Source organism: Bubalus bubalis, chromosome 4, assembly GCF_019923935.1.
Source record: "Bubalus bubalis isolate 160015118507 breed Murrah chromosome 4, NDDB_SH_1, whole genome shotgun sequence".
Taxonomy (NCBI): Eukaryota; Metazoa; Chordata; class Mammalia; order Artiodactyla; family Bovidae; genus Bubalus; species Bubalus bubalis.
The window spans coordinates 15,720,080-15,739,580 of NC_059160.1; the positions used below are offsets into that span (position 1 = coordinate 15,720,080).

Here is a 19,501-nt window from a genome sequence, read left to right on the forward strand (position 1 = left end):
CACACATTTCCCACGACACCCCTACCCTTACCAGAGCCACGAGCTCTGGTAATTTCTGATGCCTTCTATTCTTTTCTGTTTAAATTTTTTTAATGCTGGCGACAACGATAATATTCATTTTATGACCCATAGTTTTTGACTCAGTTTGTGAAACGTTGACCTAGACTGACTCCATTTTACAGATGGAGAGACTGAGGCCCAAGTGTACCACAGGTTTTCTTCACCTCAGTGCTGTTGACACTGGGGGCCAGATACTTCTTTGCTGTGGGGGCCACTCTGTGCATGTAGGTCATTAGCAGCATCCTTGGCTTCTGCCCGTCAGATGCCACTAGCATCCACCCCCAGTTGTGACAACCCCAAATGCCTCCAGGCTCCATGTCCTCTGGGGGGAAAATCACCCAAGTTGAGAAATACTAGTTTACACCACTAACCACCCGGGCTTTCTGACTCCAAGTCCAAACCTCCCTTTGTCACACAAACTTCTTAATGGAGCATCAGGACTGTGAACCGCTAATGCAGGGGAGAACTCTCCATCAGCCCTGTTCTTTATTTGCTTCCTACTCTCCTGGCAGAACTCGGGAAGGACCCTGATGATGGGCAGCCATTAGAAAGACGAGCCATTAGAAACCGCCAGCGAGCCCAGTGCCAGGGAACACTCCCACGCCCTACAGACCAGCGGGTCTGCACTTCCTGTGCTTGCCAGAGGGAGGGCAAGGTGTCCATCTCAGGGATGAGCCAGAGAAGCTCCTGCTATACCCTCCTTTCTGGCCTCTTGAACTCAGGGACTGAGGATCTAAGTGAGGGAGCAAGACCTCCCCTGGGTGAGTGAGGAGCACCCCAGGAAGCCAAGTTCAACCCGAGTGCTGTCTCTGCCTTCCTAGTGTGGGACTCACTGATCTGCATCTCTAACAAACACGCTTTCCTCCACCCTGCGACTCTGATGCAGGTGGACATCAGCCTAAAGCTGCACAGCAGTGATTGATCTGACCTGGCCACGACGCCTGAGGTAGAGACAAGAGTCTCAGGCTGGGAGCTCATTCAGAACCATGTAGATTGTCCATGGCTCTTGGGGCTGCTATGGGAGCCAGATCCCAGTGTGGGGGCAACCAGGACTCCCGAGATCTCTCCCAGGTCCCCGTGCTGGCCAGCTAGGAGCCTTGACGTGAGTCCCTAGATGGAGCCTGCTGGCCGGGAGCCAGCACCAGGTCAAAGAGCCTCCCCTTTGCACCAGGTGGCCCTGCATGCTCAGACACAAACACTTTACCCAGGATGTGGACAAGGTCCGCAGGAGAGGAACGGGAATTCGTGATTTGGAAGTGAGGAAACAGGATGTCATCGGAGAACAATGGAGCACAGGCGTGGGGGAGGACCCAGCGGTGCCTGCAGGACTGAAGGGCAGCATCCAGGGCTGCCAGGTCCCTTCCCCTGACCCGGCGCCCCCTCTTCCCCGGAGCAATTATGCCAGCCCACCCTACCCGGCCCAGTTCCTCAGGTTACCCGTGTCCTGCCAGCACCCCACCCTCACCACCCAAAACAGACAACGTAGCCGCCCATTTTCTCCAATGGTATATAATAGCAGCACAATTTGGGGTGAGAATTAAACCAATCGTCATTGAAATGTGATTGATTCATAGCCTGACTTAGGCCAATTACCTGCCAGAAAACTGACACTCGACAAGAGCAAGTTGATATCAGAAAAGAAGAACACAGACAGGGTATCCCACGGTGATGCTCTGAATTAGAGAGGCCTAACTCAGCCCGTCCATTCCTCCTGGCCCCTGAAACCCAAAGAAGGATGGCCAGGGAGGCCAGACTTCTGACACCACCTGCATAGATGTATGGAGGGGAGGTCAGCGTTACCTTGACCTTGAGAGACAAGCCCCCAAGTGCTCACAGTGCACTTACGACAACATGGGTGGAACTGAAGGGCGCTGTACTAAGTGAAATATGGCAGATAGAGAAAGACAAATGCTGTACCATCTCACACATGGACACTTTAAAATAAAACAAGTGCACCATGACTTTCAAAGTGGAGAAATCCACTGAGATAAACACTGGGACTACTTGAGGAGGAAGGACCTGGGCCTTCAGCTTCCCAGGGAAGGCGACAGGGTGTTTTCTCTCCGCTCCTGCCTCTGAAGCAAGGTAGGTGCCCAGAGTTCAGCGTCCAGGATGACCTCCTCAATTCGTCATGCCCTAGGGACGCCTCCAGTCCTTCTCACCAGCTGCCTGGTGACCATGGCCAAGGTCACCGTGCCTCCTGCCTCTCTCCCTTCCAGGACCATCTTGGCTAAGAACTGATTTCCTCCTGGCCCTCCCTGCGGAGACTCTGCGCTAGCCCCTCATTGCCTGCTGAATTGAGAAACAAACTCCACCATCAGACAGCAAGTTCCAGCCCCATCAGCTGCCCTCACCACCCCGTCTTGCACCCCCCTCTCCAGGCCTGTGCTTCTCAAAGTTGGGTCCCAAACCCCCAGGAGCATCCGGGAACTTACTAGGGTTGAATATCTCAAGCCACACTCTGGATCCAGTGGCATAGACACCCTGGGCCAAGGCTAGGGGACCCCAATAATGTGTTTTAACCAGCCTCCAGGTGAGCCTGATGGGGACCACTGATCCCCTCACTGGGCTGCATGGCACCAAACATACCCCTTTCAGACTCTCCCCTGTGTTCCTGCTGTCCCCACTACACGGGACACCTTCCCTGTCCTGTCTGCCCGAGCAAACCCCCTCCCCAAGGCCTTGCACACCTTGCTGTTCGTGAAAACTGCTCTTGTATACAATAGAGAACCATGCTTTGTGCACCACCCCACACTTTGGTGTTGACAGAGACCCCAGGGAGCTAAAGAAACAAAGATGAGTGTGATGCAGTCCTTGAGCTTGAGGGATTCATGGAGCAGTAGGCAAAACGGCATTCCAGTGAAGTTCAGACCACTGGGATAGGTTTTCCAGCAGAAGCAGGGCCCAAGGGCCCAGGGCCCAAGGGCTCCAGCCAGAGAAGCTGGAGAACCCAAGGGACATCCCTGATGGTCCAGTGGCTGGGACTCTGCCCTTCCACTGCAGGGGGCGAGGGTTCGATCCCTGGCTGGGGAACTAGAATCCGTGTTGTTGTTTTTCAGTCGCTAAGTTGTGTCCGATTCTTTGTGAGCCCATGGACTACAGCACGCCAGGCTTCCCTGTCCTTCACTGTCTCGCAGAGCTTGCTCAAACTCATGTCCATTGAGTCGGCGATGCCATCCAACCATCTCATCCTCTATCAACCTTTTCGTCTCCTTCCCTCAATCTTTCTCAGGATCAGGGTCTTTTCGAAAGAGATGGCTCTTGGCATCTGGTGGTCAAAATATTGGCGCTTCAGCTTCGGCATCAGTCCTTCCAATGAATATTCAGGGTTGATTTCCTTTAGGATTGACTTGTTTGATCTCCTTGCAGTCCAAGGGACTCTCAAGAGTCTTCTCCAGCACCAGAGTTCAAAAGCATCAGTTCTTTGGTGCTCAGCCATCTTTAGGTCCAACTCTCACATCCATACATGACTACTGGAAAAGTCATAGCTTTCCCTAAATGGACCCTGGTCGGCAAAGTGATGTCTCTGCTTTGTAATATACTGTCTAGGTTTGCCATAGCTTTCCTTCCAAGGAGCATCTTTTAATTTCATGGGTGCAGTCACCCTTCTCCAGGGGATCTTCCCAACCCAGGGATCAAACCTAGTCTCCTGAATGGCAGGCAGATTCTTTACCATCTGAGCTGCCAGGGAAGCTGACATGCAGTGTAGTACAGCCAAAAATTAATTAACTAATTAAAAAAAAAATGAAGCAGGAGAGCCCAGAGCTAGGGCCAGCTGTCAGTTCACTCAGCAGCCAAGCCAAGCCAAGCCTCGCCCAGTGCTGGCACACAGGTGCTGCAGGCGTCGCCCCAACTGATGGAGTTAACACCACAAGAGCCCTGAGCCTGCATCTCATGTGAGGTCTGGGTGTTGACCAAGATGCTCTCCTTGACCAAGTCTCCTTGACCAAGTCTCCTTGGCCACACCTGAGTCAGGCTTTTCTGAGCCCTCTGCTTGGTTAGGTCTCCACCTAGACTCTATCCTTAGCCTACTTGGTCCAGTCTTAGCAAGAATCCTGTAGGTTAGTTTAGCAAGAATCCCCTGCCTTCAATATCCAATTATATTCCTCATAACCCACTCGGCACATTGCATCACCCTGGCCTGCCATCAGCAAGAACCCTGTCAAGTTGATTTAGTCAGACTCCCCGAGACCCCTGACGTTTCCTCTTGGTAATTTCCCATCCTGGGACTTCCCTGTTGGTCCAGTGGTGAAGAATCCACTTCCCAATGGAGGGGACACGGGTTTAACCCCTGATCAGGGAACTAAGATCCCACATGCCATGGAGCAACTAAGCCTGAGTGCCATAACTAGAGAGAAATCTGCATACCACAACGAAGGCCCCGCAGGCCACAACCAAGACCCAACGCAGCTGAATAAATAAGTAATGTAAATAAATATTTTTAAAAATTTCTATCCAGCCACCCACACCTGGCTTCTTGTCTATAAATCCCCACTCATCCTTGTTATATTCTTTCCTCTACTGCAAAACCCCCATTGCAGTGCCCGCCCCCCTCCCTGTGTAGAGTCTTCCTCACTGTCTTGATAACAATTGCCACAAAAATTTTGCTGTGACAGTGTGGGTAAGTCTGTTGCCATCTCCCTCTCCACCTGCCCCGTCCCACCACAGCTAAGGACTCTGCCTTTGCTGGGTTTCACATGATCCCTCTTACATACCACACACATCTCGTGAACTGTTAGAGTGTGAAGTTCACCAAACTGCAATATTCCATCGCTGCCTCCTGCCCCACTCCCAGCCCCGGACAGTGCCCTCTCTCCTTAATACAGGAGCAAGGTCCTTCTTCCTGACAAGCCCAGGATCAAAAGCCTGCTCTCACTATCTTATCTGTCAGCCCTTGGGAGGATCATCGACCTCCTTGGGCTTCAACTCTTCATGCGTGAAACCGGGGTGACTGCCTGCCCCCAACATCTCAGAGCTGCCTCGGGGGAGCAGAGATAACACGGGCATGGTACCAGCCCTTTGCCAGGAACACAGGAGATGTTCCACATCAGCTGATACTCTGACCTCCGGCAGAAACAGGTAACCTTCCTTCCCTTTTCTACATGCTTGGGCTGTTACAAACCACTTTCTGGGTCATCATTTCTCTTGATGCTTCAGGGCTTCCTGAGCATTGCCTGGACCCAGAGCAATGGACTCAAACACTGGAGAAGCACGAAGACTCTCTCCATCCACGAGGCTTCCACAGGAAGAGACCCAGGAAGAAGTCAAGGGAATCCCTAAGTCGTGGAGAGGCCGTTCCCCACCATGATCTTGGCTCGGCACAGTCGTAAGAATGAGAAACCTCAACAACGCCCAACCCGACACCCTCACCTGCTAAGGCTGAGCTAGGCTGCCCCCACTCCTGCCCACCCCCTTGCTCTGAAGCCCTCCCATTAGGGCAAGGACTCACCTACGATTGAGAAGGAGTGTGTCTTGCAATCCCCTGCCAGGAGGTAACTGCAGTCTCCCGCGAAGCTGTACATGGTCTCATCAAAGGTGTTGATGAAGTCAGCTCCAAAGAGGCTGCACCGGGCCATCGATGACTTGCCAAGAGCCCCTTCTCCACAAAGGGCCCCTGGAGAGAAAGGCCACATCTGAGTACAGCAGGTACCACCAGCTCAAACCACTGCAGCCCAGGAGAAATAAGGCTGCAGCCGTCAGAAATCAGGCTACGGGGAAGGACTTTCCATCTTAAACGACACTAGAACTGTTGCTTTCAGCCCCCAAGAATGACCCGGGACTCCCCAATAATGGAAGAACTGCTTTTCAGGAAATCGATTCATTTTAATGACAGATGATTTGAAATGCATACTGCATGCTCCTTAGAGAAAATATGGAAAATATTATTGAAGAATAATAAAGGAGGTTAAAATCATCTGCAACCAACATTCAGCAGTAACTAGAGTTGACATTTTAGTGTTTGCCTTTTATTTCTATCTTACTGTGTATAAACAATTACAGTTTTTTGCAAATATGTCAGCAAACTGACTGAGCAAAGGACTTATAACCTGTTTATTTCCCAATATATTATGAAGAATTTACCATGCCATACTTCCAAAACGTGATTTTTGGTGGGCTGTATTGTACCTTGCATTGAAATGAATTTGGTATAGGTTCTAACATTTTCCAGTTTTCTGATGTGTACATGGATTGTAGTGAGTGTCCTTTAATCTACTGGTATATCTTGAATATATTAAATTCTAAGTAGATCAATAGAGCAGTGTGCCTGACCCATAGAACCTATGAAATGTTAGCCCCTGCGAGATCATATGCTGACACTTGCCAACTTCACCTCGTAGTGTACATGCGTATGCGAATGTGTTGGCAGGTAGGAAATCACAGCAGTCAGTCTCCAAGTTTTCTCATCCTCTGGCCCAGGACCCTCCTACTAGGGTCAGGGTTACAGTTAACAGGAAGATGCAGAGGGGTGACAAAAGTACATCTGCCCCTGTGGGCAGCTGGTTGGGTGCTGCTGACCTAGTGATCTAAGTGGAGACAAGGGTGAGACCAGGATCAGAAAAGGGTCCCTTTTGCCATTCATAGACTCAGCATCTCAGTGAGGGAAGAAAGGCAGTGTCTACAGTGGAGGAGAGCTGGCCTGAGACCCAGAAGAACTGACCTCTGATCTTGGTTCTATGTGACTTTAGAGCAGTTGTTTTTCCTCTCTGACCCTTGGCTTCTTCATCGCTACTATGGGATGTACAGATGCACAAATAAATGAGCCCCACCATCCACTCAAAAACTAATAATCTACCCAAGTCTTGGGTTCCTTTTCCCCATCCTCCAACCTAAAGGACTGTCCTGTGTAGCCCTGGTGCTTCTTAATTCCCCAATCAGAGAAGACACTTGCAGGCACCAACTCCTTGAGAAACACACATCGGGAGCGGTGGGCTCTGCAGAACCTTCATAAGAGAAATTAACCAGGCACCCAGGGACTCCGCAGCCCCAGCAGGAGCCGAACGCAGGGCTGGGCACACAGGTGTGCTCTAGACACACCTGCTGGCCCCTGGCAGGGGGTGGTTCCCAATGGCCCGAGGCAGAATTGAAGAGTGGCAGCTCCGTGGGACCTACCTGGCAAAGTGAGGGCCACAGCCAGCAGCAGCCTCGCGAGCCTGGTGGGAAACATCTGTGGAGAAGTGGGAGAGGTGAGCAGCTGCTGGTCTGTGCTACTGGCCACACGTGATGTGGGGAGAATTTTTTAAGCAAGAGAAAAGAATGACCCTCATTTCCCCCTTAAACATAGACTGTGCTCAGTCTCTCAGTCGTGTCCAACTCTTTGGGACCCCATGGACTGTAGCCTGCCAGCTTCCTCTGTCCATGGATTTCTCCAGGCAAGAATATTGGAGTGGATAGCCATTTCCTCTTCCAGGGGATCTTCCCCACCCAGGGATCGAACCGGCATCTCCTGCACTGCAGGTGGATTCTTCACAGCTGAGCCACTGGGAAAGACCTAAACATAGACTGCTGGTCCCCAAAAAAGCAGGTCAGGCTCAAGAGTAATAATCACTGGGTCAGAACGCCAGGCACCCTTCCCCAAACAGGGGTCCCTGTGGCACACCGAGAGGAAAGCTCTGCCTTGCCCTCCTCGCCCCCCGCCAGCCTGACCCCCATCATTCCCTGATCCTTCAGCAGCTCATTCCCTCCTCCTCATCATCCTTCCACACTTGGCAGCAAACTGGAGAAGAGGAACTGTCTCACACTTCCATTCCTACCACAGGCACCAGGCTTCAAGAACCTTCAGGAACCAGACTTACTGGGCAGTCACTCACAAAGTGAGCTTCCCAGGTGGTGCTAGTGGTAATGAACCCACCAATGCAGGAGACATAAGAGACACAAGTTCGATCCCTGGGTTGGAAAGATCCCCTAGAGGAGGGAATGGCAACTCACTCCAGTATTCTTGCCTGGAGAATCCTCACGGACAGAGGAGCCTGGCAGGCTATAGTCCATGGGGCTGCAAAGAGTTGGATACGACTGAAGCGACTTAGCACACACGTAGACACCCACAAGGTACATGAACTCCCTCTCTCATCCCTACCCCAGCACCTAGCACAATGCCCAGCACCCAGAAGGTGTTCAGGAAAAATCCGCTGAGTTGATCTGGTAAGTGGACAGGAGTCCAGCAGCCCTGGGTGGCTGGTAAGGTTCCCAGAGGTGTGACTCCCCCTCTTCAAGAAAGGGACCACTGACCTTGGCTGGCTGAGCATACCCCGAGTCCCTCAGGGCTACAGCCATAGCTGTCTCCTCTGGAAAAGCAGCTAAATTAAGTTCAGGGTCTCTTATTTGGCCTTCCCTAATGGCTCAGATGGTAAAGAGTCTGCCTGCAATGTGGGAGACCCCCGTTGGATCCCTGGGTCAGGAATCCAGGGATTCCTGGATTCTCCCCTGGAGAAGGAAATGGCAACCCACTCTGGTATTCTTGCCTGGACAATCCCATGGACAGAGGAGCCTGGTGGGCTACAGTCCACGCGGTCACAAAGAGTTGAACACAACTGAGTAACTTAACACTTTTCTGTCATCTGGCATTCACTGGGCAGGGGGAGGCAGGGGTGGGGGGGATCCTTTCCCAACCACTGTCCTATCTGACCAAACAAGGGAGAGGTAAACCCCATCCATATATAATTCTTCTGGGGAAGGAACACTCTGATGTCCAATATGTCCAAGCCTTGGTCTCAGCCATATACACAGGTACATCAGGCTGCTTCCGGAAGGTACCCAGAGGTGAGAGTAGGGCTTGTCTCTTCCTGTCTGGTGAAGCACTACAAGCAGTAAAGCCCTGGCAGGAGCAGAAGCAGACACAGAATCCCCAGAGGCAGGTGGAGAAGACAGCATTAGGAGGGTCCTTGGCTGTGAATCACCCCGGCACACTAGTCCCCAGAAGGAGAACCCCAGGTCCCCAGGGCGAGGGGTGGGGGTTCTGTCTTGCATCTCATTGCACAGTGAGCCAACCCTCCTCCCAAAGCCCGTACCTTCCCTGTGGAAGGGGGTGCAGGTGTCTCCAAGGAAACTCTGCCTCCACAGTGCTGCCGCCAGCCCTAGGCCATGCTCTCCAGGAACTTCTGCGGCTTTGGATAGTCTTGCTGGTGAGTGATCCCCAGGCCGCGGACACCCTGTGGCCGAGGGGTGATAAAGCCCAAATCGTGACGTCTGCGGTCAGCCCGCCCGCCCCCCTCTTTTCCCAGCACAGTAGCTGTGAGTAGCCACAACAGGAGACAGGCCTCCTCCTAATGACCCAGAGGAAACAATGGACGGAAATGGTACTAGAAACACCTCCGAGGCGATAAGGCTTTGAACAGTTTGGTGGGAGGCCTCTTAGCCTCTGCCCCAATGAGCCTCCTGGCCCTCCAGGGCCCCCGCATAGGCCCTGATCCTTCCATAGGCAGCGCCCCACAAACCAGAGGACCAGGGAGGCTGGCTGTCCCAGACAGGCCGGCCCAGGCTGGGGAGGAACCCAGGCCAGAGCAACAGAGCTTCTGGATCCGATCTCCAGGGCCAGACTCTAGGGTAGGTTGGAGAAACACCTCCACCTGAGCCAGCTGAGCAACTGTGTTTAGAGGAAGGAGAGAGCTGATGCTTCCTGCCCTGCAAGGTGTGAGAGATTGGGTCCCGGCCCCCACGAGGGCCACCAGGCTGGGTCCTGGACAGAGAATGGATGCTTTACAGGTAAGGGGCCTGGTCACTGGTCCTGGCCTTTCTGAGATGATGGCTGGATGGTTGGAGGCTGTCTTCTTCCCAAAGATGCTTCCAAACCCACCTGGTGCCCTGACTCCTCCCTGACCTTACACACACACATCACATACACACCACACACACATAGCACATGTCTACACACACACTACATATATACATACACATATGGAGTCCCTCGGACTGCAAGGAGATCCAACCAGTCCATCCTAAAGGAGATCAGTCCTGGGTGTTCATTGGAAGGACTGATGTTGAAGCTGAAACTCCAATACTTTGGCCACCTGATGCGAAGGGCTGACTCATTTGAAAAAACCCTAATGCTGAGAAAGACTGAGGGCAGGAGGAGAAAGGGACTACAGAAGATGAGATGGTTGGATGGCATCACCGACTGAATGAGTTTGGGTAAACTCCAGGAGTGGGTGATGGACAGGGAGGCCTGGCATGCTGCAGTCCATGGGGTCGCAGAGTCGGACACAGCTGAGTGACTGAACTGAACTGAACAGTACATATATATACCCACACATATACACACAACACATTCACACACATACACACCACACACATACACATAACACACACACATACTACACATGTATCATACACACCACACACACACACATACACCACACACACTCCACATACATACACACACACGCACCACATACATACCACATACAGACACACACCAATTCTTCTTCCCAAACTCCAGTTCCCCCGAGCCTAGTTTTCAATTACCTGCTAAATTAATTCTTGCTTGAAGAGGTAGCCAATAAAACAGAGGAGCACGGGGCCTCTCATGCTGGGACCCCAGGCTCTGCAACAGGTAGCCTAAGAGGCATCTCAGTGAGGAAGCCCATCCACTGCTTCTCAGGCCACGGTACCTACTCTAAGAGTCTGGGAAGCCATCTGTTTGCAACCTCCTCCTCCCCTCCTGCACACCTCACACTCCACCACCCCCTTTACTGCCCAGGAGAGGAAGATGAAGGCTCCCAAGGAAGAAATGGTAGAAGAGGCAGAATTAGCACAATCCAGCAGAAAAGGTACTCAAGGACTTCCATTTCCAACTTGTTTTTAGCTAGATGACCTGAAAATCCATTCCCTACAAAATATCTTGAAATGTTGTGTCAAATACAACAAATGTTCTTTAAATGCACAGCCAAACTGGAAGGAAGATGATGACTACCTCCAAGGATCAAAGAGGAAGAGGGACTCAAGTCCACAGGAAGCAGCTCAAGTCCACAAGGCTGGTGAGCCCGGGCACCTCAAGGCTGAGCCTCATGAGAACAGGAAATGAGGCTTCAGGTCTGGCTCAGGCGGAAAGCTGGAACAAGACCCATGCACTCGGCTGAAACCCTGGAAGGGAACTACCTTCCAAAGGGTACATAGGAAAAAAGAAATACAGCCACCAACATAAAAGATAAGGAATTTGTCTGTCTCCATCTGTGTTGGTTGGTGGTGGGAAAATTAAGTCTCTTTAGAATTTGTAGCTATGGGCCCACAGTCCTGCAGATTTCAAGTTAAGACTGACATGATGACATGGTCCAGGAACTCCAGAACTGAGAAACTGACACATATGTGAGTCTTGGTAGAAACAAACACAAATGTATCTGAAAAGATAAACCTTCTTCTCAGGTCACACATAATACAGATAAAGCTCTCTAGAGGATGAATTCAAAATCACAAATTTTACAACACTTAGGAACACAGTCCGTCATGGGCAAGAAGAAGCCCTAACAATCAAAAGCAGGATTAGATCCCCAAGAACTTCAGATAATTAAATGATCAGAGAGAGAGGGGAAAATAAGAGTTTCAAAGCATTATGAAGAGCAGGAACTGAAAACAGATAGACACCATGAGAAAAAAGCAGGAAGATTTGATAAAGGACTTAGAAATGCAAATAGTCAATTAATTAAAAAAATTCAAATACAAACACCAGACATTTTGGAAGACAAATTGACTGAAAGATAAAGTTGAAGAAATTGTTCAAAGAGATAAAGAGGCAAAAAATGATAGGAGAAGTTCCAAAGAGAAGTGCTGAGGGACTTCTCTAGTGGTTCAGTGGCTAAGACTCCCTGCTCCTATTGCAGGGAGAGAAGGTTCAATCCCTGGTCCGGGAACTAGATCCCACATGCTGCCACTTAAGATCCCACATACTGCAACTAAGCTTGGCACAGCCAAATAAATGAATAAAGTTTTAAGTGCTGAGAAAATATCCTTCAGTGTAGATTCCCAAGGGCAGTGCCTTAACTTGAATGCCACCCCACCCCACCCCATCCCAAAGCAGGCCCTGAGAATTTTAGTGCAGGTAATGTATTTGGGAGAGCAGAAAACACTGGAAGGCAAGTGGGAACACAAGGAATGGAGGGAAGCCAATAATAGATGTTTACTAAGCCAGTTACTACGTGGGCAACTGAGCTTAATCCCTTGAGGAAAGTCTAGGACAAAGGGTAAGACACATACTTCAGAACTATCCCTTTCTTGGGTCAAGAAAATGGGGATATTTCTAAAATACCCCACACTGGTCCTTAACTGTCAAGGGTTGCTCCTGGGCACATTACCTCCCCAATACTCCGTCTCCAGGGCATAGAGGTACAGACCCTGGAGTCTAGAAGAAGCACATGAAGGTTAAGTTCAGGGGGATATGGGAGAAGTTTAACTAGGCTGTTAAATTATCATTTGGAAGTTGGCAGAAAGTAAAGACTTCTTTTTCCAGAAAAAATGGTAGCATGTTTATTATTAACAGTCCTTTCTGAAAGAACTACTAAAAAAGGTACTTCAGGAAGAAGAAAATTAAACCCACAAAGAAAATACCAGACGAAAAGATAAATTGAAAAATATAGGATTTCCCTGGTGGCTCAATGGGTAAGAATCCACCTGCCAATGCAGGGAACATGGGTTTGATCCCTGGTCCAGGAAGATCCCACAAGCCACAGAGCAGCTAAGCCTGTGCCACAACTAAGCCACACCTACTGAAGCCCCTGTGCCTAGAGACTGTGCTCTGTAACAAGAGAAGCCACCGCAACGAGAGGTCCAAACACCACAACTAGAGAATAGCCCCCACTTGCCACAACTAGAGAAAGCCTGCATGCAGCAACTAAGACCCATCACAGCCAAAAATAAATAAATAAGTAAAATTTCATAAAACAAAATTGGTAAATATGGGAGTAATAGGAGCAAGCAGTGATTGCATAAAACAATAAGAATAATAACGATAAACTGGAGAGTTCAAAAGTAAGACAGAATCAAAACATCAGATGGTAATAGCACCTAAGTTGGAGAGTGGGTGATGGGAGTGAAAGTGTAGAAAGGTCCTTGTATAGCTCAGAAGAAAGAGGTGATAACTGTAGACTTTGTGGAGGCTAAAATGCACAGTCAAATTTTAAGAGAGGATGTTAAAAGAATAGAATTGAATGTACATTTTCCAAACCAACATGGGAGAGGGGAACTAGAAATAAAGACAGCAAGACTGACCCAGGAGAAAAAATAGAAACAGCAGGACAGATACCATAAAATAAAACAGAAAAAAATCCAGACATTGCTCATCAACAGTTAAATGAAACAGATGATCAGACTGGCTGACACATATCTAGCAATTTTCAAGAGCTAAGCCTGAAACATAAAGACACAAAGACTGCAAGAAAAAAAGGAAAATTCAAATAGTAACCAAGAGAAAGCTGATGATACTACTATCAGACAAAACAGACCTTAAGAAAAAAGCCTGGAGAAGGAGATGGCAACCCACTCCAGTACTCTTGCCTGGAAAATCCCATGGACGGATGAATGTGGTAGGCTACAGTCCATGGGGTCACAAAGAGTCGGACGTGACTGAGCGAAAAAAAAAAGATAAAAGTCATTATTAGAGACAAAGCGGATACAAAGATGACACAAAGATGGGTGTACCAAGAAGCTATAATTATGTGCACTTCATAATATTTGCTCAAAATGTACAAAGAAAAATTATTGAATTATAAGGCAAAGCAGAAAAAGCTTTGGGTAAAAATCAACAACATCCTCTTAGGAAAACAGGCACGCAAAACATCTTTGTAACCCACAGAAAAGGGAATATCCTTGTTCTGAGTAATAGAGCAAACCTCACAATTACGATAAAATATGAACCACTTTCCCTTTAAAAATCAGAACAAGCCAAAAATGCCCAATAACATCTCTGCTAGCCAACATTGGATCAGGTGTCCAGGTTGGTACAGAAAAAGAGAAAGAAAAGGAAATATAAGGCACATGGCTTCAAAAAGAAAAAACAAAATAGTTATTATTTAAAGATATGACTTTGCACATAGAAAAAATTCCACAGAATTCTACATAAGAGAATTTTATCAGAGTTCAAAAGTTTACTAAAACAAAGTACGAATGTGAAAGTTGAACCATAAAGAAGGTTGAGCACCAAAGAACTGATGCTTTTGAACTGTGATGTTGGGGAAGACTTTTGAGAGTCCCTTGGACTGCAAGGAGATCAAACCAGTCAATTGTCAAGGAAATCAGTCCTAAATATTCATTGGAAGGACTGATGCTGAAGCTGAAGCTCCAATACTTTGGGCACCTGATGCAAAGAGCTGACTCATTGGGAAAGACCCTGATGCTGAGAAAGATTGAAGGCAGGAGGAAAGGGGGACAACTGAGGATGAGATGGTTGGATGGCATCACCAATTCAATGGACATGAGTTTGAGTACAGTCTGGGAGATGGTGAAGGACAGGGAAGCCTGGCATGCTGCAGTCCATGGGGTTACAAAGAGTCGGACATGACTCAGTGACTGAACAACAACAAAAAATCTTTAAAATCTATAATGTTTCTATATAACTATAAAATGTAAATCTTTAAAGTGATGAATGGATATACAAAATGTGGTATTTATACAATGGAATATTATTTAGCCATAAAAAGAAGGCAGTCTTGCCATTTGCAACAACATGAATGAAACTTGTGGGCATTATGCTAACAAATCAGAGAAAGACAGATACCAAATGATCTCACTTATATGTGAAATCATGATGGTGTGATTACTCACCTAGAGCCAGACATCCTGGAATGTGAAGTCAAGGGGACCTTAGAAAGTTTCACTACGAACAAAGCTAGTGGAGGTGATAGAATTCCAGTTGAGCTATTTCAAATCCTGAAAGATGATGTTCTGAAAGTGCTGCACTCAATATGTCAGCAAATTTGGAAAACTCAGCAGTGGCCACGGGACTGGAAAAGGTCAGTTTTCGTTTCAATCCCAGGAAAGGCAATGCCAAAGAATGCTCAAACTACCGCACAATTGCACTCATCTCACACACTAGTAAAGTAATGCTCAAAATTCTCCAAGCCAGGCTTCAACAATACATGAACCGTGAACTTCCAGATGTTCAAGCTGGTTTTAGAAAAGGCAGAGGAACCAGAGATCAAATTGCCAACATCCACTGGATCATCGAAAAAGAGTTTCAGAAAAGATAGTTCCAGAAAAACATGTTTCTGCTTTATTGACTATGCCAAAGTTTTTGACTGTGTGGATCACAATAAACTGTGGAAAATTCTGAAAGAGATGGGAGTATCAGACCATCTGACCTGCCTCTTGAGAAACCTGTATGCAGGTCAGGAAGGAACAGTTAGAACTGGACATGGAACAGCAGACTGGTTCCAAATAGGAAAAGGAGTACGTCAAGGCTGTATATCGTCACCCTGCTTATTTAACTTGTATGAAGAGTACATCATGAGAAACGCTGGGCTGGAGGAAGCACAAGCTGGAATCAAGATTGCCAGGAGAAATATCAATAACCTCAGATATGCAGATGACACCACCCTTATGGCAGAAAGTGAAGAAGAACTAAAGAACATCTTGATGAAAGTGAAAGAGGAGAGTGAAAAAGTTGGCTTAAAGCTCAACATTCAGAAAACGAAGATCATGGCATCTGGTCCCATCACTTCATGGGAAATAGATGGGGAAACAGTGGAAACGGTGGCTGACTTCATTTGGGGGGCTCCAAAATCACTGCAGATGATGACTGCAGTCATGAAATTAAAAGACACTCCTTGAAAGGAAAGTTATGACCAACCTAAACAGTATATAAAAAAGTAGAGACATTACTTTGTCAACAAAGGTCGTCTAGTCAAGGCTATGATTTTTCCAGTGGTCAAGTATGGATGTGAGATTTGGACTGTGAAGAAAGCTGAGCGCTGAAGAATTGATGCTTTTGAACTGTGGTGTTGGAGAAGACTCTTGAGAGTCCCTTGGACTGCAAGGAAATCCAAACAGTCCATCGTAAAGGAGGTCAGTCCTGGGTGTTCATTGGAAGGACTGATGTTGAAGCTGAAACTCCAATGTTCTGGCTACCTGAAGCGAAGAGCTGACTCATTTGAAAAGACCCTGATGTTGGGAAAGATTCAAGGTAGGAGGAGAAGGGGATGAAAGAGGATGAGATGGTTAGATGGCATCACTGACTCAATGGACATGAGTTTGGGTGGACTCCGGGAGTTGGTGATGGACAGGGAAGCCTGGCATGCTGTGGTTCATGGAGTCACAAAGAGTCAGACACGACTGAGGGACCGAACTGACTGATGTGTGAAATCTAAAACACAAACAACAAAAGAAGAAACTAAGCTCATAGAAACTGAAAAGAGATTGGTGGTTGTCAGAGGCAGAGGGTAGGAGATAGGCAAAACAGGTGAAGGGAGTCAAAAAGCACAAACTTCCAGCTATAAAATACGTAAATCATGAGATGTATTGTACAACTCGGTGACTATAGTTCAGTTCCGTTCAGTCGCTCAGTCGTGTCTAACTTGTCTAACTCAATGCAACTATGAGCCATGCCGTGTAGGGCCACCCAAGACGGACCGGTCATAGTGGAGAATTCTGACAAAATGTGGTCCACTGGAGAAGGGAATGGCAAGCCACTTCAGTGTTCTTGCCTTGAGAACCCCATGAACGGGATGAAAAGGCAAAAAGATAGGACACTGAAAGACTTTAGTTAGTAATACTGTATTGCATATTTGAAAGTTGTTAAGAGACTGGATCTTAAAAGTTCTCATCACAAGATAAAAAGTTGTGGTGATAGATGTTAACATGTCAACAAGACAGAGGTGATCGTTTCACGATATATGCACATGTCAAATCATATATTGTACACCTGAAACCAATATAATGTTATGTGGCATTTATATCTTTTGGGGCAGGGCACATATCGTGAAGCTTGGTGGGCTCTTAGTTCGCTTCTCAAGGACTGAACCCAGGCTCCGGCAGTGAGAGCACCGAGCCCTAACTACTGTATTGCCAGGGAATTCCCTTTCTTTCTACTTTTTAAATTTTATTAATATCTTAATTTTTAAAAAATGTAAGGTACAGACAAACTATCCAGTAGCATCAGATAAGAGATAGAAAAGCAATTCACAATAAAGGAAAAAGCCCCTTTGGCCAGTACACACATGAAAAATCACTCAACCCCACTGGTCACCAGGGAAATCCAAAATAAAACCACACAGTTATCTTCCCATCAGATTGGCCAGGATGCGGGGCTATTGGAACTATTTGCTCTGGCTCGGACAAGTGGTATATCACTTTGGAGGAAAATATGGAAAGAGCTATTAAAGATGTTCTTCCCATGGCCCAGCACATGCACTTTTAGGCATATTCGCTGGAGAAACTTTCACCTACATCCACAAAGCAACGTGCACAGCGTGTTCACGGCAACAGTGAATGTAGTTCACAAGCGTGTAAACACCTAAATACACTTCAACAGCATGAATGAATAAACGCTAGTACATTTGTACGAAACAACAGTCAAAAATAATCAAGGCTACATCTACCAACAAGAATAAATCCCCAAAATAATGCTGAGCAGAAAATAAAAGCAAGTGTTAGAGCATTTCTGCAGCTCAATAGCATTTCCGTGAAGCAAAATAAAGAACGTGGAAAATAAAACAGGAAAGTGTTAGTCGGTCGGTCGTATCTGACTCTTTGCAATCTCATGGACTGTAGCCCACCAGGCTCCTCTGTCCATGGGTTTCTCCAGGCATGAATGCTGGAGTGTGTCATTCCCTTCTCCAGAGGATCAGTCCCACCCAGGGATCAAACCCAGGTTTCTTGCACTGCAGGCAGATTCTTTACCATCTGAGCCACCAGGGAAGCCCCAAAGCAATATATTATTGCCTATAAATATATTTAATTGCAGGAAAAGTCAACATGCATGGTTGAACACCACTAAATTCATGGTGGTGACCACCTTTAGGGAGGAAGACAGAAGATGGGATCCAGAGAGTAGTACATGATGGGCTATACCTCTTTGTGTATGTTTTATTTGCTTAATGATTTTGAATATATGAGACAAGTATGAAAACACATTAAGATGGCTGGAACATCCTGAGATATGGATGCAACCTAAATTTCCATCAACATATGAATGGATAAGGAAGATGTGGTACATATATATAATAGAATACTACTCAGCCATAGAAAAGAACAAAATAATGGCATTTACAGCAACATGCATGCAACTAGAGATTACCATACTGAGTGAAATAAGTCAGAAAGAGACAAATGCCATATGATAACGTTTACATGTGGTCTAAACTATGACATAAATGAACATATGTATGAAACAAACAGAATCAGGGATATAGAGAATAGAGTTGTGGTTGCCAAAGGGGTGGAAGGCGGGAGATTGGATTGGTAATTTGGGATTAGCAGATGCAAACTGATAAATAGAATAAACAACAAGGTCCTACTGTATAGCACAAGGAACTATATTTAATATCCTATGATAAACCATAATGGAAAAGAATATATCACTTTGCTGTACAGCAGTAATTAACATAGCATTGTAATTCAACTATACTTCAATAAAACATAAATTTTAAAAACAGATAACTATAACATGGATATCTTTATATCAGCCTCTCTAGTTTTGGGACAGTTGAAATTTTCCCTTACAAGACAAAGCCCTGAAGCCAGTGACCTTGGCATCTTGGCTTTGCTGTCACAAACAGCAGAGGGACCAGCACCCTTACAACCCATTTTCACACACAAGTTCTATTGCCTTAAAACAAGTACCTAGATGTGAAAGAAATCACTGGGTTAAAAGTCAAAAAAACTTGTTAAGACTTACATACATCCTGTCAAGAATTGTATCGATTCACCCTTCCATGGAATTTTATTAGTTACAGACTGAATGCTTGTATCTTCCCCAAATTATTTGTTGAAGCCCTAACTCCCAATGTAATGGTACAAGAAGATGAGATCTTTCAAGGTTAATTAGGGTTAGATGAGGTGTAGGGATGGGCCCCCATGATGGAATTAGTGCCCTTATAAAAAGGGTAAGAGTCACCAGAGTTTTCTCTATCCATCAAGTGAGGACGCAGGGAGAAGGGAGCCATCCACAAGCCAGCAAGCAGGCTCTCACCAAGAACTGAGTCTGCCAGTGCCTTGATCTTGGACTTTCAGCCTCCAGACCACCAAAATAAATGTCTGTTGCTTAAGCCATCCAGTCTACGATATTTTGTTACCACAGCCTGAGCTAAGACAATTATTCTTTTTTTATTATTACTTGGTAATGTAACTGGCAGAAACTGGTAAAAGATTATTTTTGAATATTCATCCCATTAATTATTGGGGGACGTTTTCTAACATTGCCCATTTGTGTTTCTTCTTTTGTGAATTTCTGGCTAGTGTCTTTAGCTCATTTTCAACAGAGATGTTAATCTTTTCCTATTGATTTGTAAAAGCGCTTCAGAAA

General features: G+C 46.9%; 1 protein-coding gene across 1 annotated transcript in view; it reads right to left on the minus strand.

The window, feature by feature from the left end:
* The window catches only part of VWF (von Willebrand factor), a 122,358-nt gene extending 113,111 nt beyond the window's left edge, over window positions 1–9,247 (minus strand). The window contains exons 1-3 of the mRNA XM_006065776.4: window positions 9,066–9,247; window positions 7,171–7,225; window positions 5,510–5,674 (exon numbers count right to left, since the gene is read on the minus strand). Of these exons, the coding sequence (XP_006065838.4) occupies window positions 5,510–5,674; window positions 7,171–7,225 (220 nt within the window). The 5' untranslated portion in view covers window positions 9,066–9,247. The remainder of the gene's footprint in view (window positions 1–5,509; window positions 5,675–7,170; window positions 7,226–9,065) is intronic.
* Between the last annotated feature and the right edge of the window lie 10,254 nt (window positions 9,248–19,501).